The sequence below is a fragment of the Dendropsophus ebraccatus genome, unplaced genomic scaffold (assembly GCF_027789765.1).
Source record: "Dendropsophus ebraccatus isolate aDenEbr1 unplaced genomic scaffold, aDenEbr1.pat pat_scaffold_1781_ctg1, whole genome shotgun sequence".
NCBI lineage: Eukaryota > Metazoa > Chordata > Amphibia > Anura > Hylidae > Dendropsophus > Dendropsophus ebraccatus.
Genome location: NW_027209210.1, coordinates 1 through 27852, shown reverse-complemented (window position 1 = coordinate 27852; position 27852 = coordinate 1). Strand labels below are relative to the sequence as shown.

The following is a 27852-nucleotide window of genomic DNA, read 5'->3' as shown; positions in this document are numbered from 1 at the left end:
TATGAATGGTATTATGTGTCTTCTTGACCTAACATCTAACTAACAGTGTCAGCAGTTTGGAACGTGAATTACAACTGACACATTCCCTTTAAATATACTATGTACTGTCAGCAATCTTTCCTAATGTTGCCCATTATTTATAAGCCCAGTGGCAACATTGGACTAGTTTAAAATGTATCTTATGTGAACGGTTGCATAACAAAATGAAAGAAAACTTATATAGTACATTATTTTCTGATGCTCCTAAAATTGTATTTATCTGTTTTGCAGAAGTGATTATGAAGGACGACATGAACAATTATATCACACAGTATTATAATGAAGCCAGTAGTGGTAAGTTTGTTTGTCATCTTAGAAAGGGTGGTCCCCAAAGATATTTGCTGTCATGCAGTCTGCTCAAGAAAAGATTGGTTTTCTAAGTTTAAAGGGCATTTAAATTTTTATATATTGCTGGGGTTGCATGGAAAATAATAAACAGCCTATTCTCACCCGGGCTCCCCAGGGGCCCTTCTGTCATGTCTTCCGGTCTCTTGCTGAAAACTTAGGGCGCTACCTCAGTGACTGACCCATCTTAACAGTGGCAGCCTGTTCAGCGAATCGCTGGCCACAGAGCTGTCCCGCTTCAGTCACTGATTGGCTGAGTGGGCTGTTACTGTGACACAAGTCAGTCTCAGCATTCAGCAGAGGATGTGAGAGGAGGCCCCCGGAGGGGGGGAGCATGGTAAGTGAGAACTGGCTGTTATTTTCGGTGTAGTTTCGGCAATATATCAAGAAAATATGAATGCCTGGAGTACCCCTTTGGGGTTAATAGACCTTGGGGAAAAAAAACTTGTCAATTCTCATATTCAAACCCAGCACATGTTAGAAGATAAATAGAGCCAAATAAACCCTTTATGCCTTCATGGACAGGATAAAGCTACAAGCTCTAAGACATGCATAGTCCTCTGTGCTTTGTACTACACAACTATAGGCATTCTGTGTGTGGCCTGAATGGTGTTTTATTACAAAAAATATTCTGTTAGCTCTCTGAGGGAGTACTTCTGAAATACAGTGTAAAGCATGTCACTTCTATTTTCCTATATATATATATATATATATATATATATATATATATATATTTATATATAAAATTTTGGCATACTGACTAGTTTTATGTTAATGAGACACCCCCCTTCAGAAAATATTGTTGCACTGTAGCAGTTTATCAAACCACTAAACAAATAATCTCTACAACCATAAACGACCGCCATTCTCAAACTGAAGTTCTCCTTTATTTTTAAGTGTGCATATGACCAGTTTTCATAAATGATGAACTTTAACAATATTATATAGTAGAACTAGGCAGAGTCTTTTTATACCAGAATATTCCTTGTAATCTACCATGAAACTGTTAAGCAGATAACACAATTTCTGGCACATTAGGATGTAGAAGCCCAGAGGTGCTGCAGTTGTTGCTTGATACATTTTATGTTATGGTATTTCCCCATCTTTTTTCTGCAGAAAGTGGAGTTCCTGGGACATGTATAATCACTACAGCAGCTATTGATGTCCATCATCACCCCAACATATCATCTGACCTGTACTCGGCAGAAGTCCCATTTAATCCAGAACAGGCCAGCAACTCCAGCAGTATTACCTCAGTGAGTGTATCCAGATCTCCTGAGAGCTCTGAAACACTAGCACAGAGTATTAGCAGCCAAGTATTTTGCTCCTCCACAGACTGCAGTACCAGAGAGGAATCCACAGAATACTGTCCTCTGGCCCAAACCATCAGAAACAGAGTGAATAAAACAGCGGTACAGGAACTGTTGTCTTCCCTTTCTGATGACTCTTCTATAATGCAGAAAGGGCTGGATCCAGCCAACTTACACCTCAGCAGTCCTGTAGGTTTACATACAGGAAGTCCGAGACATGGGCTAAACATCTATAACAGGGTGAATCGGGAGGGCTTTGGTGTGTTTCACGACAGGTCAGTCATTCCACTCAGTCTCCCTCTTCTAGAGAGTAAACCTATAGATACTGAGTTAAAATGAAGCAGAGCCTTAGATTTATACCTCCTCAGTGAAATGCACAGCATTAGATTCCTCTAAGCCAACAGACATTTCTGATGCTATTAAAGCTTTTAGATTTATGAGCTAAACATGACGTTTTATCCAGAGATTTTCCAGTTCAATGGGATTCCAGTCACTGTGATACTGTATTGAAGCCAAATGGGATTCATGTTCATCAGAAGCCTAGATTCATTATTCTCAGGATATGTAAGAAATTCCTAATACCAATGTGCTACTGGACCTCACACTAGAGTTTACAAGACTAAATGATTGATGCATGTATTTATGGACAATATCTGGTGAGCAGGTATGACCACATAGCTGCAATATTTCCTTTACTCATGACTACAGATTTTGTACAATGCTGCAATATTTTTAATGCACAATGAAGTTTTGGCAATGCAGTTCTCGGAAATGCAAGTAATAAAATAACCTGTATAAGTACATACCTAGTTGTGTCTTAGTATTTTATCTAAATTAATTTAATTAATTTTGAATACATTAAATAGATTTTCAGCTTGTGTGAACGGAATCTTCCCACATTATTCATTCATTTATGGTAACTTTTTATTTTACGGAAAGGTTTTTTTTTTTCTTTTCTCTGAATGAGACCACTGGTGTACATGCAGGGGCCAGAAACATTGACATGCTATTCTTATTAGTAGCTGAGGAGTGGGTACTTTTAGAAAGAAAAAAATCTTGCTAAAGTGCCCGTATCTTACAGACTGGAGACAGGGCAGCCCAACAGTGTCATACCGCCCTGACTGCCCCCCTAATAGTCAGGCACAACACGTTGTGCTGAACTACTGAGTTGTCTGTGCAGCTACTATTAGCTGCATGGTCCTCTCTATTTTCCTGAAGATGAGGAGAGGAATCTGGAACTCTACATGTAGAAGCCCCTTCTTAGGGCCTTTGATGAGGTCACAGTCATGTGATTAGTCTCTTGACTGGGGGGCTGCTCACTGTAAGTAGGGACAATCTGCATATATGTGTCTGTCTGGAATAGAGCTGTTTATGTGTAGTGATGTAGCGGGGAGGGGGTTGTCTGTATGTTGATGGTTTATGTAGTAGCACTGTGTGTGTCTCTAGCACAGGGGTAGGGAAGCTTGGCTCTCCAGCTGTTGCAAAACTACAACTCCCATCATGCCTGGACAGCCAAAGCTTTAGTTCCCTACCCCCTGATCTAGCAGGTATGTGTGTGTATTTTGATGTAGCAGTGCTGAGTGCATATGATTCAGCAGAAAGGTCTATGTGTGAGTATAGTGTACTGGAGAGTGTCAAAGTGGCCCCGTCATTTTAATAAAATTTGACTCCTTCACTGCTTTAGACCACCATGGAAGTTTATTAACCATCAATATATTTTTTTTTTTTCCTGTTTTCAGTTGTCTAAACCAGTGGGATCTCTTAAAGTAAGGTGTGTCTTATGAAGTGAAATAAAACGGTAGTTTTATCCAGTCTACACCATGGTCCCTGGGTTAAAGGTATCTTGGAGCATCTAGTAGTTTGAGCTATAGAGCCTGGGCTGCATAATAATACATTTGTTTCATAGAGCACTGTCTAGTCAGCAATAAATTATTCAATAAATTATATGGACTCCCTAACTGGTACCATTAAATATACACATTTTTTTCCCTAATGTTTACAATGCAACCAATATATTACGTCATTTGTATTCTTTTGGCCAGTAAAATATTGGCAACATCAAATATGTATATTTCTGCTTACATTTTGTTACTTTTGCTCACTAAACATTTACCAAGGAAAATGTACCATATGTCTCAGTCCCAACAGCTATCCAACAGTGTCAGTAGTTTGACACATTAATTACAGGTTACAGACTTCCCTTTAAGAACTTTACTTTTTCCATTTTTTATGAGATCAATTATACTTTGACATCTTGTTTTACCATAACATGTACTAGAAAACTGAAAAGTTGTAGACTAAATTGATCTTCATTTTGGGGCTATTCATATGGTAAAACAGACACATTGGGGGATATTTATTAAAAATATACACCACTTTTTTGGAATGGAAAAGTCACAAAATTTTGCGCAACCGCATGGCTGTGCAAAATTTTGTGATTTTTCCGGCACATACACAAATCATGCCTACTTCAGCTTACGCTTAAAGTAAGCATGATTTATCATGTGCGACTAACTAAAATAGTTGCCCATGGGTCATAGATTGACTCCACACTAGAAGTATTTCACCACCTAATGTGGAGCCGGTATGCTCCGTGGTTTGGGTGCAATGCGCCCGGTCCACGGAGTGTAAGGGGTTAAGTAGTGATGTAGTAGCACCACTACTAACCCTCTGGGGCTGTACAGTAAGGAGGGGTGCGCTATGCGGGAATCCCCTCATTAACCCCTTAAGGACAGAGCAATTTCGATTTTTGCGTTTTAGTTTTTTCCTCCTTGTGCTTAAAAGGCCATAGCACTTGCATTTTTCCACCTAGAAACCCACATGAGCCCTTATTTTTTGCGTCGCTAATTGTACTTTGCAATGACAGGCTGAATTTTTGCATGTTTGACAGCTGCATCTGATTACTGTATTAGCGGGCACGGCGATCTGACCATGCCGGCTAATACCTACGGTCCCGGGCTACAAGCGGCACCCGGGACCGCGCGGCCCCGCTCTGAACGTCCTTACCAGCATCAGGGCGTAAATATACGCCCGATGTCGTTAAGGGGTTAAGCCAGGATTCCCTGCCCTATGGGGTTTCCCACCCAGAAGCAGAAAGCAGTCTGCTTCTGAGCGGGATATTTAAAATCTCCGCACAGAAGTTAGTCTGGCTCCCAGGGGCTTAAGGGGGTTAAGTGCCCCCTTCCTTGCTGCGGCAGATGCAGTGACTCCCAATGGGGTGGGAGGTGATGGTAGGGGCTGGGGGTTACCTGCTCCTTCCTTGCTAGCAGTCCTGGTAAGTCCTGCCCCCGGTGCCAGGACTGCTAGCAAGGAAGCAGCAGGTAATACCCAGCCCCTACCATCACCCACAACCTCATGGAGAGCTCACTGCATCTGCCCCAGCAAGGAAGGTGACACTTAACCCCCTTCCTTGCTGGTGCCGGTGGAGTGCCAGAATAGTCTGGTTCCCAGGGGCTTAGGTCCCTGGGAGCCAGACTGTAACTCCCATGCCCATCCAGCTTTCCCAGCATCCTGTTACCCTTACAGGATGCTGGGAAAGCTGGGTATCCTCCAGCATGGGCATGGGAGTTAGTCTGGCTCCCAGGGACTTAACCCCTTAGTTGCTGTTTGTTTTTGCTTGTGTTTTTTAGATACCGGCATGCAGAGGATTGGTTTGGACTAAGTCGATGACCAGCGCACTGTAATGTACAATAAAATGGTCAATGAGGGCTGTGGGGGTGTTTTTTGTGACTAAAAATTTTTTAGGTGTGTTTTCTTTTATTACTTTACAGACTTAGTGTTAGCCGGTATAAAATGGCTAACACCCTCCCCCCCAAATTATTACCCCAGTACCCAATGCCACCAGATATAATGGGAAGAGCCGGGTGGCAGTAGTCCCGGAGCGTCCAAATTGGCGCTTCTGGACTGGGTGGTAGCAGGTTAGTATTAGGCTGGGGAGGGCCAAAATAAATGGCCCTTCCCAGCCTGGTATTACTAGGCAGCTGCTGTTTGGTTTTTAACCCGGCTGGCTATGGAAAGGGGGGAGGGATCCTACGTGTTTTTTTTTTATTTAAAAAAAAACAAAAAAAAAAAAAAAAAAACACGTATAGGATCCCCCCCTCTCCATAACCAGCCAGGTTAAAAAACAAACATACCCCAGGGTGAACGGCGTAAATACAAAACTCCCTGAAATGAAAACAAATTCCTTTTTTTCTCAATTTGACAGCGCAAATTATTTTTTTCTGGTTTCGCAGAATATTTTATGGGAAAATAAAGTCTGTCATTGCAAAGTACAATTGGTGTTGCAAAAAAAAAAAAAAAGTCACATATGGGTCTCTAGGTGAAAAAATGCACGCGCTATGGACTTTTAAACAAAGTGTAAAAAGCAAAAACAAAAATTGCCGTCGACCTTACGGGGTTAAAATTGCTAACACTTTTTTCCCGTCGATGTGTCTGTATGAGGGCTTTTTTTTCCCACTGTGATTTGTAGTTTTTATCAGTAACATTTTAAAATAGAACTTTTTAAATCGCTTTATATTTTTCCGATATATGTCGCAAACAAAATTCAATTTGAGTTTGACTTATGGAAAATTAATAAACTAATAGTTCTGACAGTGTCAATATCAAATATTTTTACATTTAAAAAAAAAATGGGAAAAAAGGGTCCTACTAGACGGGCGGCTTGATCAATAATGTAAACAAGCGCCAGTCTGCTAGATCAGCGCTTATTTACTATGCCTATTACACGTCTCAATAATTTAGCAAGGGCACGGACATAGACACTGTTCGTGATGTCAGTGCAGCCCTTGCCCTAAACTGGCATACATTACCTCTCCATGCTCCCAGTCTTCTCCTGCCCTCTGCTGTAGCTTCAAAAGCAGTCTCTGAGCTGACAGGCCGCTCAGCCCAATCACTGGCCAGGACTCCTCGGTCAGTGATTGGCTGAGCGGCCTGTCAGCTCAGAGACCGCTCTGAAGCTACAGTGACAAGAAGCAAGCAGAGGGCAGAAGACTGGGAGTGTGGAGAGGTAATGTATTAACAGTTTGTTCAACTGTCAGCCATTGGCCGTGCGGTGCGCCGTTGGCGGCTGATGATCTTGGTGTTGGACCTAAAGACTTGATCAGCCGATAATTGTTATCAGCTGATCTTTATCCTTTTGTTTGTGTAATAGAGACAATCGGCCAATTATCGATCCATGTAATAGGGCCCTTACTACGCAAAAGACACACAATTCCCCCATTGTGTCTACTTAGCTGATACTGTTATACTGTAAATTGTATGCATGCAAACCTTTCTTATGATTTTTATCAGGCTGCAGAAAAGCTAGAATCTGCCGCAAGTGGCTCTATACATTTTATTAAAAACTGTGCTAATTAAGCATGTGATCTGTGAAGTATATTTTTCGTTTGGATAATGGGAGTTTGTTGGCCCTATTACTATAATGGCCAGACCACTTACTTCTCCTTTCATTCTATATGACCATCTGTGATAAGTAATAGTTGCCCATAGCAACACCATATACATTACTCACAAAGCTTAAATGTTATCATTGAAGTTTAATAAAGTAGTAACAGTCATTTAAACACTGCAAATAAAAAAAAGTATACAAACTTTATACAGTGTTCTGTGTTGTCATGTCTGTGTTTACTTATAGAATTAATTACATGGAAATTTTCTAGAAGCAGTAGTTATTCCATTGGACAGCCTTTATTTTTTCTTTAGTACTTCAGTCATTTCTGGTACCGCCTATAAAAAAAAAAATAAGCACAGTTATAGATAGTAAGCATTGTTTCTAGTAAAGTAGGACCCACCCCCCTAGAGAAATACACTGACAGTCCAAGGTTTGTCGGGCCTGAAAGACCCTCAGATTGGTGAAGGGAAGCATAGGCTTGATATTACCTTCTTGACAGTAACTGACAATTCCCCAAAATTGTGATGACATCAGCGCTACGTGGGCATGGACAGAGGTAAGTAGTCCTTGTTTATTAAGATCCCCCCTGCCAACTTTTTTCTCTAAATTGCCAGACTTTTCCTTTAATTAAAGGGTACCAATCAGCACATCTATGCTGATTAAGCTCCCAGGGACGCTGCATGGATCTTGTAGAAAGGTCTTCTACCATGTCAGGGGTTGCTTCCTCGGTATTGGTGGGTTCACACTACAGAATGCGTGCGGATAAGTTCTGTTCTGTTCAGTTCAGTTGCTCGTACCCGCTCACAGTGGTGCACATCTCCGCCCGTCCCATAAACTCAATTCTATGGGCGGGCGAATTCATGGCAATTCTTTCGGCGGACAGTGTAATCCACCTGGCCATAGAATGGTGTCTATGGCGCGGGCGGATATGCACGCCGCCGTGAGCAGGTACGAGCTACAGAATCCGACGGAACTTATTCGTGCGGATTCCGTAGTGTGAACCCACCCTAATAGTATATCACAGTAAAAGACTGTTTAATCCAGCGCACAGGGACAGCTATAAACGTCATCTGAGCGGTGTCCAGGCCATGCCTAGTCACAGTTCTCTGCCTGTCAGTGTGCTCTGCAGGGGTGATTGACATGTTCGTTCAGATGGGACTACCCCTTTAGGGTATGTGCACACTGAGGAAAAGGCGAGGAATTAAAGAGGAATTTCAGCTTGAAATTCCTCCCGTAAAATATGTACAGAGCAAAGTCCCATTGTGTTCAATGGGTTTTCTGCTCTGTTCACACTGTAGAATTTCCGAGCAGAATTTTCTGCTGTAGATCTGCTAGAGGAATCCTATAGAAGTCAATGGGGGGGCTTAAATTCTGCTTGAATTCTGCCTGAAAACTTTCTGCTTCAATTCCTCGAGAATTGCTCAGTGTGCATATACCCTTAAACGGAAACCTGTCATCCCATCTATTCTGCCTGACCCAGGAGTTATCAGGGCAGTCTCAAGTGCCTTTGTCCTGTCAACCTCATATGATAGATCTCTGCTATACCCAAACAGGGAGACATCTGAACAACTGAGGGCTGCCATATATACAGCTGTGAGGACATAAGTGAATAGACAAAGCCTCTCCAGCTGCACAATATATCTATCTATCTCTCTCTATATTATTTTTCCCCCTGAATAGCATGTAGAACACATGGAAAAAACAATGAGAAACAGCTGAATATGTGATATTATAAGTTACTGTGCAGTACAGCAATCAGTATGTAGACTATGATGTATAGTAAGTGCATAAACATGAAAAAACAGCAGCAGTTTGTAGATACAGGATGGAACTGCAGAAGTACAATAGGCCTATTCTATCTCTATTCTAGCCTAGTACAATAGGCTAGATATAGAGAAGCAGGGCTGCTGTCAGAGGGCTGTGTGGTCACATGACAGCAATGGAGAAGGGATGTGTGCTCAGCATGGACCAATCAGGAAGTGAGAATCACAGAGCTGTGCAGGAGGACAGTGCCAAACTTTTCTATACAGCAGTGTGAATGGCTGAGTGCAGGCACATTATAGCAGCAGTGAGGTATAGCTGAAAGTAAGTGCAGGCACATTATAGCAGGAATGGAGAGGATGGGAACCCAAGGGATGACAGAGACTGCAGGGAGCATGATGGAATAAGCAGGGCACATGTGGGCACATAAATGAAGCACTCTGTCTGGGGAGAGAGGGGTTACAGTTATGAAGGTATTACCTCCACTGTCCTGTCCCCTGATGTAAGAGCCCCAGCCTGAAGTAGATCTGCTGTGATTTGGAAGGTGAGGGAGACTTCCTGGGTCAGAGTACAGTGCTGTAGACCCTGCTATGCAAGACCATGCCCCTCCCCCACTCACCCTCCCACCTAGTACAGGGTGGTTTCCTAACAGGAGCTGCCCCCTTGGCTGGGTCCTTCCCGGGGGGATATCTGGCTAGTCCTGTGTTTTGAGACTCTTCAAATAGGCTTTGCATATTCATGTTTCCCAGGGGGGCAATGCACCTAGGACTTCACTGCATTGAGCGCTTTCACTAGCAGCCGGTGGTGTTGTCGTTTGGCTGGTCTCCCTGAGTTCAGCAATCTTTTTCTCTTATGGCTCTACTAGGCATTGCTCCCACCTAGCCAGAATCCTGCTCCACACTGATGAGAGGCAACACCCCGAAACAGCTGTATGTGGATGGTTACCTAGCCTTGGTTTATCCCTTGTCATTACACTGACTTATAGGGCCACTTAATATGGTGGTTTTGGTGGTTTTCCTAACAGGATAACTGCCCCTTGGCTGGGTCCTTCCCGGAGGGGATATCTGGCTAGTCCTGTGTTTTTAAGACTCTTCAATGAGGCTCCACGGGCTCTTCTTTTGCATATTTCATGTTTTCCAGGGGGCAATGCACCTAGGACTTCACTGCTTTGAGCGCTTTCACTAGCAGCCGGCAGTGTTGTCGTTTGGCTGGTCTCCCTGAGTTCAGCAATCTGTTTACCTAGTACAGGGAGCTCTTAACCAAAGCAATGCTCTTAAACCAAGTTACTATTTTGAAAAACGGTGAGCTCTTCTTGCAAAACGCTCTTAAACCAAGGTACGTGTGTGTGTGTGTGTGTGTGTGTGTGTGTATATACATATACACACACAGAGTATATCGTTTTTTTTTCCCCCCTTTTATTAAATCTGTCACTCCAAGTTTGATTGTACAAAGAAAACATGTCACCCACACTGATAAATGCCAACTGGTTGTATAGGTTAACCTGTGCTTTAGCCAAATGTGTTAATGTGAAGGAGTGTAGTCCTCAATGAAAAGCTTCTGATGAAAACAAATCTTCAATTATTTACAATATCTATGTTTCCATCACGTGGAATTAATGTGCTCTCTAACAAAATTTATTGGGAAATAGTCTACATGTTGTACACTTTAGTGACTGTGGCTTGGATCTTGCCAGCAGGCGACAGTTCAGGAGCCAGCATTAAGCACTGGCACTGCCACCTGCTTTCCCCTGTAGATCACAGAAAGGCAAATAAGGCAGACGGTGAATGAACCTGAGTCAATGTCATTAGGCAAGTCAGACTAATTGTTGACTGATGTTAATACAACCAGTATGTGTATAGAATAAGCGATAAACAAGGGTAAATATGTTTTAACACTTTTTAATTACTACTTTTCAGTACATTAACACAGTAAAATAAAGAAAAATACAGCAGTCATTTTGAGGAAAATACAGCTAATATATAAATTATTAGTGTGATCTATTGAAGTCTATGGGGAATTGACCATGTGTAAATGGCCCTTAAAGGGTTATTTAGCGCTACAAAACAGAGACTTTCTTCCAGAGACCGTCCACTCTTGTCTCCAGCTTTGGGCGGAGTTTTGGCTGCTCAGTTCCATTGACGTGAATGGAGCTTAAAGGGAACCTGTCACCCCCCCGTGCCGGGGTGACAGGCTCCCGACCCCCCCGTTAGAGACCCTATACTACCTCATCCCGCCGGGTCCCGCTTCTGGATTCGGTCGGGTCCCGGAGATTCTCAGCCGCTGCAGCCCCGGCACGCGCGTTGAGAGTATGAGTCCAACACCCATAGAGAATGACAGGAGAGTCCAGCGCTCCGTCATTCTCTATGAGCGTTGGACTCATCTCTCAGCGCGCGCGCCGGGCTGCAGCGGCTGAGATCTCCGGGACCCGACCGAATCCAGAAGCGGGACCCGGCGGGATGAGGTAAGTATAGGGGTCTCTAACGGGGGTCGGGAACCTGTCACCCCGGTACGGGGGGTGACAGGTTCCCTTTAATTGCAAATCGCACCTGAACTGGAGTCAACAGTTCAACAGTCGTGTTGTCTCTGAAATAAAGTGGCCATGTTTTTTTTAGCACTGGATAAACCCTTTAAAGTGGTTTTCCCATCATAATGATATATCATTAGCATATGCAATAATCTACCAATTGATGTAGGTCTGATTGCTGGGATCCCTACAGACGCACAGAAACTGCTAAATTATTCACTGAATGTTATGGAATTTCACTTGTTACTAAAGATCTAGATACACAGGGCATATTCCCCTAACAGGCGCCCAAGATTGGGGGGGGGGGGGGGGGGAGGTGGTATTCTGTACTATTCAACGAGTTAATGTTTTTCCTGTTGACAAGCAATGCAAAGGGTTTATTATTTAAAATGGTGTCTTTGTAGCTGGACCAAACCAGCTACTTATAAATATGGAATGGATGGACAATTGTGCATGAAAGGAAAAAAATTTAGTAGCCACCACATTGGGCTGAAATAAGTGACCTTAAAGTGACACTGTCACCCCCTTTGTGCATTCTGACATCTCTACACAGGTGTAAAGGGTAAATTTAGCATTTTTCATAACCTTATTTCATATCATACGTCATGGTGTTGGTTCAAGTAAAAAGTGTCCTTTTATCAACTGCAGACTGTATTAAGTGGCGTGGCCTCGCGGCATTTAGCGCCACTTAGCCCCGCCCACAACGGCACAGTTGGCCCCACCTTCTTGATGCCCATTGGTTGGCCGACGTAAAGGGGGTGGGTCTACACCTTTCGGCCAGGCTGTTCCAATGGCTGGCATGGGGGGGGGGCAACGGTGCTGTTGTGGGTGGGGCTAAGTGGCGCTAATGCTAAGAGGCCACGCCCACTTAATACAATCTGCAGTTGACAAAAGACACTTTTTACTTGAACGAACACCATGACGTATGATATGAAATACGCTAAATGTACCCTTTACACCTGTGTAGAGAAGTCAGAATGCCCAAAGGGGGTGACAGTGTCACTTTAAATGGAAATGATGAGACGATATGAATAGATAGTACTGCACCTGTTCTTTTTTTGTATTGGTCAGTGTAAAAATAAATACAATTACTCTAACAAGAGATTTAATATTTAGGAAAATCATACAGACAAGACAATAGATAGAAAAAAAACAAACATAAAAACATAAAAGAGTTTATATCTACACAAACAATACCTTAAATAAATCAGCCACCAAGCCATAATCGGAGACCTGGAATATGGGAGCCTCTGGATCTTTGTTTATGGCAACAATGGTCTGAAATCAGAAACACAGAGATAATGGCGCAATGTAACAGTGCAGCCAACTGAAGAAAAAAAAAGGTTTATTTATAAAGTTCAACAAGTGATAAGCTTTACTTTAGAAATGTTCACCATTACAGCACATTTCTATATAGAGATTGTGAACAGTGCTAACCACTGAGCCATCATACTGCCCTACAATAAGAAAAGGCTCAGTGTTACCCAATGGGATTTCACATTCCTTTATTTACTTAACATTTGACCAAGGGTCCCTTAGTGGACAGCAGCAAGACCTGTCATGTTACATAGCGGAGAGAAATTATACAATGCTTTACTTCTCCAAACTTATTTACAATAGTAAAGGTTTGCACCGAAGAGTCAACATTTAGCAGAATTCCTCTGCTGTCACCAGTAGCTGCATGATGATAACCCTGGCAACACTGCGCCGCTATAAGTGAAGAAAAAATGTGGTGGTTTTAGCTTCATGCGTTCTTCCACATGTGAGAAAGTGGCCTAACTAGGTTTTGAAAATTGGTAAAACAGAGGTCATGGCTGTGCTTAAAATACAACATTTGATTTAGCCCCCCAAGAAATCTCAAATACTGTACAATACCACAGCACCACGTGATGTATCATAAATTCACATTTACCTTACTGTCCTTCATTCCAGCCAAGTGCTGGATGGCTCCAGAGATCCCAACAGCAATATACAGTTCCTGCAAAACACAAAGAACCAATTGACTGCAAATGACAATACACTACAAATAAGACATATCACAGTTCCCATCAGTCACAGAAATGCAAGATTGTCAGGAAGGGAGAACTAAACAAAACACACACACACACACCACCTGGCCATCTAGGCCACCTTATGGTATATACTTTGTGGTTTGATGAAGGAACATTAGATGTCACGAAATGCATTGCCAATAGATCAGTAAACCTGGTGAATACATAATTGTTTTGCGCAGAGGATTCTTTTTGCTTTGGATTTTCTGTGTCTCAATACCCTGATGGTGTTTATGGTGGTATATACTCCAGCTGGCGCACTGAACATTTGTTACAATACTCCCCCCGCAGTGCCCTGTCCATGTAATGGCGCCAGCAGCAAGCAGGGAATGAGGAGCAAGCAAGAGCGCTAATCTGACAGGTTGGTGCTCACGTTGCTCCCTAGATCGCTTAATACACCAAGCGATTATTCACCGTATTTGGCGAATAATCACTTCGTGAAACAGCTAGTGTTAAAAGCCAACAGTAAGCAAACATGCAAGATGTCAGCTGATTAGAGATGAGCGAACTGGGTTCGGGTTCGAGTCGATCCGAACCCGAACGTTCGGTATTTGATTAGCTGGGGCTGCTGAACTTGGATAAAGCTCTAAGGTTGTCTGGAAAACATGGATACAGCCAAGGACTATATCCATGTTTTCCACATAGCCTTAGGGCCCTATTCCACCGGACGATTATCGTTCAGATTATTGTTAAATCGTTCGAATCTAAATGATAATCGTTCAATTGAAATGTAGTTAACAATTAACGACCGAACGAGAAATCATTGATCGCTTTATAAGACCTGGACCTATTTTTATCGTTGCTCGTTCGCAAATCGTTCGCATTGAATAAGACATTGTTCTGTCGTTTGCAATAGATACGAACGCAATAGCGAATAAATGGCGAAGAACAATGATCGCAATTACGATCATAAGTAACGATTATTGTTCCATGGAAATGAGTGAACGTTTTCAGGTCTTTCGCAATAGCGGTCGTTTGAGATCGTTAATTGTTAACAATTATGCAAACGATAATCGTCCGGTGGAATAGGGCCACTAGGGCTTTATCCAAGTTCAGCAGCCCCCGCTAATCAAATGCTGAAAGTTCGGGTTCGGATCGACTCGAGCATGCTCGAGGTTCGCTCATCTCTACAGCTGATCCTTGTTTTTCAACATGTTGAAAAAAGTACAATCATGACAACAGTCTGCTGCTCTGTGTAATAGGAGTGGCGGCAGCAGACTACCGCTATCTCCTTTGTGCTCCCTGGACAATACCAAGATCTGGGGAGCAGACAGTGCCCCCAACCAACCCCCCGCGCTCTTATCCGCTCCCTGTCAGCGTGTGTAATAGCACCAGAATGTGAAGCGCTCGCGTGCTCCTCCAGATTGGCCTCTGACATAGGGCCCTTAATTGTGGATTTACTAACCACATCTACTGGAAGTTTGTTCAAAGCATCTACTACTCTAATCTACTACATCTAATTTACTGCAGTAAATTATTATTTTTCATGTTGCCTGTGATCTTTCTTCTATGTTCTTGTGTTGAGTTTCTTATTAAAAACACTTCCCCTCCCAAACTGTATTTAATCTTTTTACATATTTAGGCTGGGTTCACACATTCCAGTATTGCATTCATTTTGGTGAAAACACTGCAATACTGCAATGTGTGTGAACACAGTGCTTGGTTCATACCCCCCCTTTCCTGCAGTCAGGATTAACCTGTGACAAATCTTTAATGCATACATTTGGGTTTGGTCTCTCTGTTGGCATCTCTGTGGCTCTCACAAAAGTGCAGAATAGCAAAAACAAGAGTATGCTGGATATTTTAAAATGATGGAAATACACAGTGCTCGACAGATCCGATTTAAACACAGAGTTCAATATTTTTACTAGTCAAGATGGCACAAACCCCAAAAAGTACAAAACAAAGACAAGATTACCATGAAAACGGCAAGCCATATACACCAATAACCCCATAAAATTGTATTTTCTTCCCTTATTCCACCCTACTAGTATTAGTTTGTCTCACAAAACACTAAAATGAAGAATGACATTAAAAAAAATATATGTCCTCATACAAGTCAGTGGGAAAACAACATTCTCCTTATGAACAGAGCAAGGAGGAAAAAAACAAGTTAAAAAAAAAAAACACAGCAGTAAAGAGGTTAAACAGATTCAAGAATTCTAGGTAATTTTGTTTTCTTCTACTTAAAAAATCTTGCACTTCTCTGTCTGAGCACCAAGCCTGATCAGCTGACATTTCCCGCTCTGTAGAAGAAACATTTCCTTGCCATCGCCAGCCAGGGTTCCAGCGGCAGGCAACACCTATATATTGAAAATGTAATGGCTATGGGGGAGATTTGTGCAGAGGAAGAGAAGAGCAGTTTCCTATAGTAACCAAAGTATTAAAAAGGCCTCTGAAAAATAAAATGGCTGCTATAGGCAACTGCTCCTCTGTTCCCCTGCACAAGTTATGATATATTTTCCCACTTTATTTGGTTGTATAAAAAGACATCCACACAGTAAAAGTGAAGAAAGTTTATCTGTTGCTTGAGATCTTGAAAGGGATTTTACCATATCCAACATAATGGAAACAATGCTTACTTATAGCATACCTATCCTCAATAAATCATCTTACATTCCCCCCCTTTGCAGTGAGATTTATCATATTTTGTTGTAGGTGACTAGAAAAAAGCAAAAGCATAAGGTACAATAAAGTCTTTAGAAGTTATATAAAATGGAGCGAGCAAGAAGCAAGGCCCTGTTCAGAGCATTAAAGTTTAAGTAGGTGAGAGGAGGAGGCTGGATATCGGGTGGGAGTGATTTCTACTTTCTTATTAAGCCCCTTAAAAAGCTCTGGGCTGACAGCCTCTTTCATCCTGAATTATCCAGCTCAGCCTTTAACGGCAGGAGAACAACGTTCGCAAATTGATTCGCAAGTCCTTGGGGGCAGCTGGAAAAAACATTAAATTGCTGTAAATATTCATATGTCAGTGCATTTGGCTGAAAGCAGTTGATGTTCTGATCCCTAGGGGTTAAACATAAAAGCAATTTGGCCAGCATGTTCTGGATCCCCCTTTAATCCGTCTCATTAACTCCAGTACTGACAGACCAGTCTAAGTATAACTTCATTTAAAGGACACCACACCATGAAAGCACCAAAGGCAGCGGTATGTAGAGCTTCACTCAAGTGCTTGATTTTTACAGTACGATCTTAATGGGTAGAACATACCGTCTTATTGTCTGTTACAGGCTTTACACCCTCAATAACTGGAAAAAGGCGAGTATTTATGAAAAAAAATAAAATGCTAAATTCTCCAGGTTAATACTATTTACTGTTTAAAAGCGCAGATTTATTCTTACATATGCTTATACAAGAAATTAGTCTGAAGGAGCCCAAAGGCTGGAGGCTTATCACGGAACTTCATCAATCATTTTCACAGTCCCACAACAGTAAGGGCCGTATTACATGGCCTGATTTTCTACCAAGCCTATTACACGGCTCAACGATCGTGCAGCAAGGGCTGCACAGACATCGTTAGTATAGCAGTTATTAATTATATCTACATGCTCCCCAGTATCCTCCTACCAGTTCCCCACCACTGGCACTTCTCAACCCATTTGTGCATTTGTGGTATGTTTTGTCCCGCTTTCTTTTTTTTTTTTTTACAATGGAAGACAATGGAAAAACGGATGTACACAAATGCATCCGTTTTTTTGTAAAGAAAAAAACGCATTGCAAAAACGCATTGCAAAAACGCAATGTGAACCTAGCCTAATCCTGATCAGGTGCAGAAAACAAAGTTCTAAATTGGTCCAAACACAGCACATTTTCGCCTCTTAAGCATGCAGTCAGTACTTGATTTAAATTTTTTCCTTCTCACCTTCTAAGACACATATCTCTAATTTTTCCAACAGAAGCATAAGATATAAGTTATATACATCATGTCACCAGACCCAGTTTGCACGCATCAATTAACCATACAGTGTAATGAGAAACCAAATAAAAGTTTTTTGTGGGGTACAATTAGAGAAAATAAATGAATTCTATAGCTTTCACCTTTTCCTTGTGGTAAAAACTGACATGTTAACAATATTTGTTTAGTAATCTATTATAGTGCTTGAAAAGCACTATATTGTAATCCATATTCTTCTTCCGTTTCTCCTTCTTCCAGCTATTTTTCTGCTCATAATACAGCCCGAACCGCTTTACGCACAGACTCCGTTCAAACTGCGTTTCGAAGCCCTCGGCAGTGTGTGGTGTGCTATTTATTTTTCATTTCGATCAGATTTGTCATTTTTAAGAAATTTACGTTTAAAGACCCCAAATATTTGGAACCCTACTCCTTGAATGGCTTACTATGGTCCACCGGTCTTCTCCCACGAGAACTGAAAGCCAAGTCCCCATTAACACACCATTCACTGATTCTCTGGAGAACCCTCCGCTTCCAGTACAAATTGCAATTAAACCCCTCCCCAATGCTAGAAATACTTCGCAATCCTATGTTCCCCCCTGGCCTTTCCCCCTCAGAATTTTGGTGGTGGACGGAAAACCATCTGACCACCCTCAAGAAGTTTACGCAACACTCCATATTAGTCCCTTTAGACAGATTTCGTCAAGACCACCTCGTTCCGCCCTCAGAACTGTTTAGACTACGCCAAATTTACCATTTTCTCGAATCCCTCCCGTGGCAAGGCAACACTAGCATCTCCTTCTCATCATTTGAACACATTTGCCGTTCTGACCCAACCGGGAAGGGGATAATCTCAGATCTGTATTCCACATTCAACTCCCCTCCCCCCCACAGACCAAATTACCTTTCATGATCAAATGGGAAACTGACCTTGCTTTTACACTATCCCCAGAGCGATGGCATCATTGCTGTGAACGGATCACTAAAGGAAGCCGACAAGTGTCCCTTATGGAATCCTCGATTAAGGTGCTACATAGGGTCCATTATGTGCCCAGCCTCCTTCATAAATTCTATCCCCATGTGCCACCGACCGGTTTCCATGGCTGCTCAGATTACTGGCAATACACTGCATACTTGGTGGACCTGCCCTGTGGTCTCTAGCTTTTTGGGATTCTATATTGGTAATTCTCTCCTCCCTGCTTCACAAAGCCCTCCCTAAAGGCCATCAGCACTCCTACTAGGAGACAAATTTCCCTCCACTAATTTCAAACAACATAAACTACTCCAACACGTCCTTATGGCTGCCAGAATCCACATAGCGGCCAAATGGAGATCTCCCACACTGTCAGTCCAGGCAGTTGTTGACAGGGTGAATGTATTCATGCTCTATGAAAAAATTGAAGCCACCCGTACTGACACACTCGAACGATACACCGCAGTCTGGCAACCATGGTTAGACTACGCAACCACCCCATCCCTACTTTCAATGCTCCGTCTGGCTTCCTAGCGATGGATTCCTCCATATCTATGCATGAGCTGAACCCTCCACTCCCCCCCCCAAGGGACTCTATTACCCTTCATGTTTAAATCCTGCAGGCACTTGAACGACCTTGTATGCTAATACTGTATATCTGTTTGTTTGTTTTATGTTTCCTCTTACTTGATCTTATGTTTTCTTCTTCCAAACCTGGAGGAGGTATCCAATGTACTTTATCCCCCCCTGCGTGGGGCTATTTTGCCTTCATCCTGTTTATTGTATGCATTAAATCTTCCTCAATAAAAACTTGACACTAAAGACCCCAAATTTCCCATAGAAAATAATGGCCCATTGCAAATAATGGCCACACTCTAACCGCTAACAGCCAATCACAGCACATATGCAAATAGCTTAAATATAGCAGCCAATAGGAACTCTAAGGTCTTGTCTGGCAATGTATCACTCCATCCACAGTCACATGTCCACTATTGGCCAATAGAAGATGTAATATATGGAAGGTCCTTAATGATTTTGTCTCACTGACATAAGTAAGATTGTCACGGTAACCAAGCAATGATCTTTACCATTATAAGTACCCAGGTCGTTCTTAAAGGTACACAGGTCGCTCTTAAAGGGACGGGACCCAAATTGCTCTTAAACGGGACCCAAGTCACTCCAAATGGTATTGGACCCGGGTCCCTTTAAGAGCGACCCGGGTCCCTTTAAGAGCGACCCGGGTCCCTTTAAGAGCGACCCGGGTCCCTTTAAGAGCGACCCGGGTCCCTTTAAGAGCGACCCGGGTCCCTTTAAGAGCGACCCGGGTCCCTTTAAGAGCGACCTGGGTCCCTTGTCGCTCTTAAAGCGACCCAGGTCGCTCCTAAAGGGACCCACGTCGCTCTTAAAGCGACCCATGTTGCTCTTAAAGGGATGGGACCCAAGTCGCTCTTAAAGGTACGGCACCCAGGATTAAAGTTAAAAGGAAGTCACTGGTAAAGGGGTGCTCTTTTCAAGCACTATGTATTTCCCTGGAAATGCAAATCTAGTGTATTTTACAACTTTTAACTACTTCCTCTGTCAGCAAGTTTTGGTAGGTTTGCAACTCCTCTAGTACCCATAATACTGATTTTTCAACATACAGACCCACAAGCTTGTTCTCTGCGGGACCAATTGTATTTTTTTTTAAAAGACACCTTCTATTTTACCCTAAAATGTATTGTGAAACAAATAAAACAAATGTAGGTTTGCACATTTTGAAGGGGTTGTGTTTTTTGCGCCATTCACACTGCAGTAATACTTACCTGTTCTCTCTATTCTGCAGGTCAGTACGTTTGCAGCAATTATAAATTTATTGTATATTCTATAATTTGTTAGATTTCACTAAAAATGCTTTGAATTGCTATATTCTGACCCATGTAACTTTTAAATTTAATGTGTATAGCACGGTTTTACTTATTTAATTTTATGTAATATGATGTGACCAGAAATTAGCAGTTGTGGCATTGGGCATTATATTTCATTAACCCTTAGAGGACCCGGCCAATTCGAATTTTTGCGTTTTCGTTTTTTCCTCCTTGTGCTTAAAAAGGCCATAGCACTTTCATTTTTCCACCTAGTGACCCACATGAGCCCTTATTTTTTGCGCCACTAATTGTACTTTGCAATGACAGGCTGAATTTTTTTCATAAATTACACTGTGAAACCAAAAGAAAATTCAAAGTGTGGTGAAATTGAAAAAAAAACGCATTTCTTTTATTTGTTTTTTTTTTTTCGTTTTTACGCAGTTCGCTGCGTAAAACTGACTTGTTATATATGTTCCTCAAGTTGTTACGATTACGACGATATGTAATATGTATAACTTTCATTGTATCTGATGGCCTGTAAAATTCAAACCATTGTTAACATAAATATGTTCCTTAAAATCGCTCCACTCCCAGGCTTATAGCGCTTTTATCCTTTGGTCTATGGGGCTGTGTCAGGTGTCATTGTTTGCGCCATGATGTCTTCTTTCTATCAGTACCTTGATTGCGCATATGCGACTTTTTGATCGCTTTTTATTACAATTTTTTTGGATTTGATGCGACCAAAAATGCGCAATTTTGCACTTTGGGATTTTTTGGCGCTTACGCCATTTACCGTGCGAGATCGGGAATGGGATAAATTAATAGTTCGGGCAATTACGCACATGGCGATACCAAACGTTTATTTATTTATTTTTATTTATAACATGGGAAAAGGGGGGTGATTCTGACGTTTATTAGGGGAGGGGGCTTTTTACTTATAATAACACTTTTGTTTGTACTTTTACACTTATACTAGAAGCCCCCCCTGGGGGACTTCTAGTATAAGTGCACTGATCTCTCATAGAGATCTGTGCTGCACAGATATGCAGCACAGATCCATGAGATAGGCACTCGTTTACTTCCGGCTGCTGCAGCTGGAAGCAATCGAGTACCGAGCCAGTATCATCGCCATTAACCCCCCAGAAGGGGTAGGATGTGTGGATCGCTCCTCCAGACACCAGGGAACGGCTGCATTCGGTAAACGGATGCAGCTGTCAACTTTGACAGCTGCATCCGATTACTGGATTAGCGGGCACAGCGATCGGACAGTGCCCGCTAATACCCGCGGTCCCGGGCTACAAGCGGCATCTGGCGGCCGTGGCGCGGGGAGGCGACCCTGGACATACGGGTATGTCCAAAGTCGCCTAAGGGTTAAAGATATTCATTGTGCAGAATAAATACTTAGCTCAGATTTTTTTTTTTTTTATTTATTTATAAAACATGGTGTAAGGTGAAACTGGCTCAGTTGCCCCTAGCAACCAATCAGATTACACTTTTTATTCCTCACAGACTGAAAGAAGGATGGAATCTGATTGGTTGCTGGGGGCAACTGAGCCAGTTTCGCTTTACACCATGTTTGATAGATTTTCCCCATTGCGTCTGTTTAAATTCTTCTGTTTATATATTTTTAGTTTGAAAAATGGCAATGGGGGCGACTTGAATGTCATTAGGAGAGAAACATTACATTCTTAAAGAGAATGTACCATCAGGTGCATCGCTTTGTGTTTTATACCTTAATGTACTGGTGCTCTGGATAACCCCTTCAACGCTGCTTATAACAGGGCACAAATATAAGCCCATGTAGAGAACTGCCCACTTGACAGTCTCCATTGCGAACTGAGCGGTGATGACTGCGCAGTCGACAGTCTAGGCTCTAATTCACATATAGGATGATGAAACTAACACTGATAGCTAGCAAACAAAAAGGGAGGGATTAGGGGAAAAACGGCAGAAATGCATCACTGGAGCGGTAGATCTAGAGGGGTCGTAATAGCTGACATTTCTTTGAAAAGGCCACAGATCATCCCTAATGAAAGGAGGTAGAACATTGGCGCATGCAGTTTCTATAAATTATTGTAGCATACTTACAGGTGCAACTATTTTTCCAGTCTGTCCAACCTGCATGTCATTGGGCACAAAACCAGCATCTACAGCTGCCCGAGAGGCGCCCACTGTACAGGACAAGAACATTATTAGAAGTACTTCTAAAAAGAATATGTATTAGGGTACAAACCCACTTGACGTATTTGCTGCGTGAATCAGTCTTAAAAATAAGCAGACAAAACGCAGGTTGGCTTTATACGATTGTTCTGCGTTAAAATACGCAATTGCGTATTTTTGAAGCGTGAAGCTTGTTGTTAGCAAAGCATCAGTTGTTAAAGGGGTTGTCCGGCGAAAAAAATTATTCACAGAATAACACACATTACAAAGTTATACAACTTTGTAATGTATGTTATGTCTGTGAATGGCCCCCTTCCCCGTGTTTCCCCCCACCCACGCTAGACCCGGAAGTGTGGTGCATTATACTCACCGCATGTCGTGTCGTCCACGGTCTCCGATCGTCAGCAGTGACGTCTTCTTCGGGAGCTTGGCGGATCTTCCCGAGTGCCGGCCGCCCTCTGCAGCGTCATCCGAAGCTCAGCCGCGATTGGCTGAGCATAACTGTGCTCAGCCAATCGCGGCTGAGCGGCTGATGACGCGGCCACGTCATCAGCTGCTCAGCCGCGATTGGCTGAGCACAGTTATGCTCAGCCAATCGCGGCTGAGCTTCGGATGACGCTGCAGAGGGCGGCCGGCACTCGGGAAGATCCGCCAAACTCCCGAAGAAGACGTCACTGCTGACGATCGGAGACCGTGGTCGGCACGCGACAGGTAATGTATAGCGCACCACACTTCCGGGTACACGGGTGGGGGTGGTGGGACACGGGGAAGGGGGCCATTCACAGACATAACATACATTACAAAGTTGTATAACTTTGTAATGTGTGTTATTCTGTGAATAATTTTTTTTCGCCGGACAACCCCTTTAACAACCTGTGTGAAAAACGCATGTAGCTTCATGCTTCAAAAATACGCAATTGCGTATTTTAACACAGAACAATTGTATAAAGCCAACCTGCGTTTTGCCTGCTTATTTTTTAAGACTGATTCACGCAGCAAATACGTCAAGTGGGTTTGTACCCTTACTGACAAAATAGGAAGAAATACACTTAAAGGGCTTTTGCTTTCTATAGAGATTTATGGCACATTGATTAGATATGCCATTAATGTCTGAACTTTGCCCTGCTATCTGATGTAAAATCTATGCTGCCATACCAGAAATGAGTCTGTCTACGTAATAAATAGGAAAACACTGGGTACAACTGATATGGAAAAGGGTTTAGCAGTTTTAGTTGACAATAAATGTAACTATACCAACCAGTGTCCGGCAGCTGCTGTCAAGGTAAGTAAGACTATGGGGTGCATCAAATGGGGGCATAGATGTACATGACAAAGAATTACTTTTACCACTGTTAGAATGGTGTACACGTTTGGGCACCCAGTGTACAAGAAACATATAGTGGAGCTGGAGAGAGTTCAAAGTTGGGAAACCAGAACAACAAATGGTATGGATGTGCAACAGAACCCAGAAACATTACCACAATAAGGGTTATTCAGTTTTTTAAAAAAATGGCTGAAGGGGTGGCTGAAAAACTACGTATAAAAATTTATATCCAAGCACAAAAATGGTTTCTTTACTGTTAGAACAGTGAGATTATGGAACTCTCTGCCAGAGGAAGTGCTCATGGTGAACTCAATGAGAGTTACAAATAGGCCTGGATGTTTTCCTGGAGAGTAATACCATTACAGGCTAGTTTCCCTAAAATGAGGAAAACTGGCTTCTACCTCGTGGGGTTTTTGCATTCCTCTGGATCATCACTACAGGATTAAATGCTATTCATGGGCATGTCTGTTTTTTAGCCTTACAAACTATGATACATAGGGAAAGCCCAGATACATTTTGCATAATACTGCAGAGAAGGCTGAACTTTAATAATCCCCACCATTTACCTACTGTCATTCCCTTTTCCAGGCATATTCTTATATACACACTGGTGAGAAAAAGATTCCACCTTTCATTTTCTAAAGAATCTGTGATTAATGAAAGGTGGAATCTGATTGGTTTCTAGGGGCAACTGAGTCAATTCTACTTTACACCATGTTTGATAAATCTCCCCCTTGAAGCGTAATGAAATTGTTTAACAGATATGATGCCAGTATAAAACATTTGTGATCTTTTTTACAAGTGGGGTGGGGGGTGTTTAGGTACCATTGTAATGAGATAATTTATGTTATTTACCTCATTGTCAGATGTTGCAAAATCTAAACAATTTCATACATATATACACACAGTATATACATGGCAGATAAGTCTATACATAATATATACTAATATTATATATGATCCAGGCCTTACCTGCAGCATGCAGCTGATCTGCCAGATCATAGAGCAACTTAAAGTTCTCTCCACTCTTCAGCCCTCGACCTTAAATTAAACAGAGTAAGCATAGAATTCAAATAGTATTACAAAAGCAAAAAATGCTAAATATAAGCGAGTCATGTTTATTATAATTCAATAACCCCATATTCACAGTAACATCTCAAAGACTAAAAGTGATGTTGGCAGAGTGGGGGGAGGGGGGGATTTATTAAGACCAGTACATATGTACACTGGTCGTAACTAGATCCCCGGCCATGTGTCCAATGCTGGGTTTATTGAGCGGCACGTATTCTGAGCTGGTGTAGACAAGATTTCCACCAGTTTGCAGTCATAAATTATGGTAATCGGGGTGCAGAAGGAAACCACACCCCCTACAAGCCTTTTAATTTGTTTGTTGCCTTACTGGGGTTTACCAAGTTGTATCAAGTTTATTTCAAACTATCTTAAACATTCTAATGTTGGACTTCTGTATGTAAAACCATGCAGCAATACCCCCATACCATTCCCTCCTCCTAACTCCATCCTTGTGTTCTGGCTAGATGACTTAAAGAGTTTGCCTACCTTAAACTGTGGGACAAATAAGAAATTGCAGGGGTACAGAGGTCAATCTCCAGAACGGCCCCTGGCTCCTTTGTTTAAATACAGCCGTGGGTGAGGCGCATGACCCCACAGCTCTATTCATTCCTATGGAGCCAGATGAGAGCAGAGTGCTGTACTCGGCTTTCCTCCGGAGGCCTCCATAGAGAATGAATAGTGGACAGAGCGGCACCATTCTACCTATTAGGGTCTCCGTGAAGTCTTTATATATCGGTATGTCTAAAACAATATTGGGTAAGATGTTTTGAAACAGACCTAAATAAAAAATTGCATAAGTTTTACTTAAAGGACAGAAAGGAAAATTTTATATACTGTATGTCCCAGCATCTTCTGCAAACTTACCTCCAGAAACAACGACCTTTGCACTGGTCAGTTCTGGACGATCACTTTTAGTCAAGCTCTGCTGTAACCACTCAGATTTTCCAACTGCTGCGGGAGGAGTTACTAGAACAGCAAAAACATAATTTCAGATATTTTTTATGGCATATGTTGGTTAGGGTTTACTTGCAATCAAATAGTTTACAATAATGTTTATTGAAGGAAAACTGTGACAACACTATACCGTGTGTGCTATATTTAATTTAAAAATGTCACAACATCATCATCGGTACAGGAGCACTGTGGTCACATAAAATGGCATACTAAAATAGATTGAAAACTTGCAATTTTCCTGAATCAACAAAAATCCTGGTCATGTGATTGACAGGTGCACTTTACAAATATACAGCGATGTTAAAGCAAGTGTACCATTAGGTACATCATTTTTTTTTTTTTTTTTTTACACGTTAGGCAATTAGCGCTGGCGTGGGGATCCCGGAGGCAGTTTTTTTTTTTTTTTAACCGATTCCCGAATTCTGCACCTTTCTTTTCTAGTGCACTGGCACAGCTGGGAGTGCTGAGGGCAGGCACGCCCCTCCCCCCAGTTTGACAATATCCCCTCCCCTTTGTGACGCAGCTCCATTAGAATCAATTGAGCCATGTCACATTACAATGGTACATTCGCTTTAAAGACTATTTTTAGTCATGGACCTGTGAGTCCCATGTCCATCTTTGGCACTTGCTTTGCGGGTTGGAGGTTGCTGAAGGCACAGTGTTGTTTAGAATAGGGACTCGTGTACCAGAAGACCTGCACGCGGTACACGAGGCAATATGGTTAAAGAAGATTATATACCAACATTCTGGCGTTGGTTTTTAAATATAGCAGAGGAGGCATTAGTGTAAACATGAGTGTGAGGTGCAGCCACTCCTCTTTCTCTAGGTCTGTATTTTATATGTTCTCCCCTTTCTGACCCCAATCAGCAGGAAGCACCTGTGTGCATATGGTAAGTACCTTCTCTTTCTCCCATTCTACCTGCTGGTGAATTGGTGAGTAGTACTACCTTGTTCACACTTGTGTTGCTTGGCGTTTGCCTTCTTCACCAGCGGCTCCTGTGGGGGGTGGCACACTTGTGTTGCTTGGCGGCTGCCTTCTTCACCAGCAGCGCCTGTGGGGGGTGGGGAGGCCCAAGGGGTTTTGTCCTGTGACAGTGGGGTTGCAGGGCCATTCTGTGGCCCCCCAATCCCCTGTTTGGCACTTGCTTTGCAGGTTTGGCAGTCACTGAGCGGCACAGTGTTGTTTTAGAGTAGGGACTCGTGTGCCAGAAGACCTGCACGCAGCACATGAGGCAATATGGTTTGATCAAATTACATACCAACATCCTGACATTGTTCTTTCTCTAGGTCTGAATTCTGTGAATACAGACCTAGAGGGGAAATCTGGTGAAATTTCTCCATAGCAACCAATCACAGCTCAGCTTTCATTTCAACAAAGCTCATTAAGATATGAACCTGAGCTGTGATTGGTTACTGTGGGAAAATTAACAGAAATTAATAAATCCGGGCCAAAGTGACTAACTATTGATTCAGATTACTTACTTTTATCAACACTTGCATTGCCACTGAGCTCTGAGCAGCTTCAAAAGATGTCCCTTGACAGTCAGCACTTTCACCGTTTCATCACACTTCACAGTGCACAAGGCATTTCCTGCAAAATGTTGGAAAGGACACAATATTAGTTTATATAAAATATATGAAGCAAACAGAAAAATATAGCAATATCACATGCACACCATACCTACTTTCATTTAGTATTTCTCCAAGATCAATGGATAAGGGAGAGTGTGAACATCCTGATGCATACTGCAAAGGAGTATTCTTTCTATCCACTGGCAGCCTTTACAGTACACACCATGGAAACTGTATAAAGCACATACTCAGAGCAGCAGCTGGCAGGGAAGATAGCCGACAGCTGGTGTGTGGACATTATGGTTAGAGCCCAACTTACTAAAAGGACTGTGGCATCTTCACCAAACACAGAAGCAACTAAATTGTACACATCCATGTTCATGGCACAAGCTGTGCAACTGCATCTGCTCATTCCCTGAAGAATGAGAGCCATTTGGAAAGCTGTCAAGGGGAAGCTTCAGGTTTCCAAGCATTTAGGTCTTTTAGGGAATGGTAAGCCAGCTGCCATGTTTCTGCCTTGGGGCCATAGAGGATACACACTTGCCACAAAAGAAAATATCACAGCAAAGGCACACAACTTTTACCTACATTTTAATAGTTTAGAAAACACAGAAACTGCAGCTCTTTACCACATGGAACAAGA

The 27852-nt window shown here is 42.4% G+C and overlaps 1 protein-coding gene and 1 pseudogene across 1 annotated transcript; one reads left to right on the top strand and one right to left on the bottom strand.

The window, feature by feature from the left end:
* The first annotated feature begins 203 nt into the window (after positions 1 to 203).
* LOC138775573 (transmembrane protein 266-like) lies at positions 204 to 2482 on the top strand. The gene is made up of 2 exons (XM_069955969.1): positions 204 to 333; positions 1501 to 2482. Exons 1-2 carry the CDS (start codon positions 204 to 206, stop codon positions 2031 to 2033), a joined length of 663 nt encoding a protein of 220 aa, XP_069812070.1. The 3' UTR covers positions 2034 to 2482.
* Positions 2483 to 7208: 4726 nt separating this feature from the next.
* Positions 7209 to 27228, bottom strand: LOC138775574 (electron transfer flavoprotein subunit alpha, mitochondrial-like; annotated as a pseudogene).
* Positions 27229 to 27852: the final 624 nt, after the last annotated feature.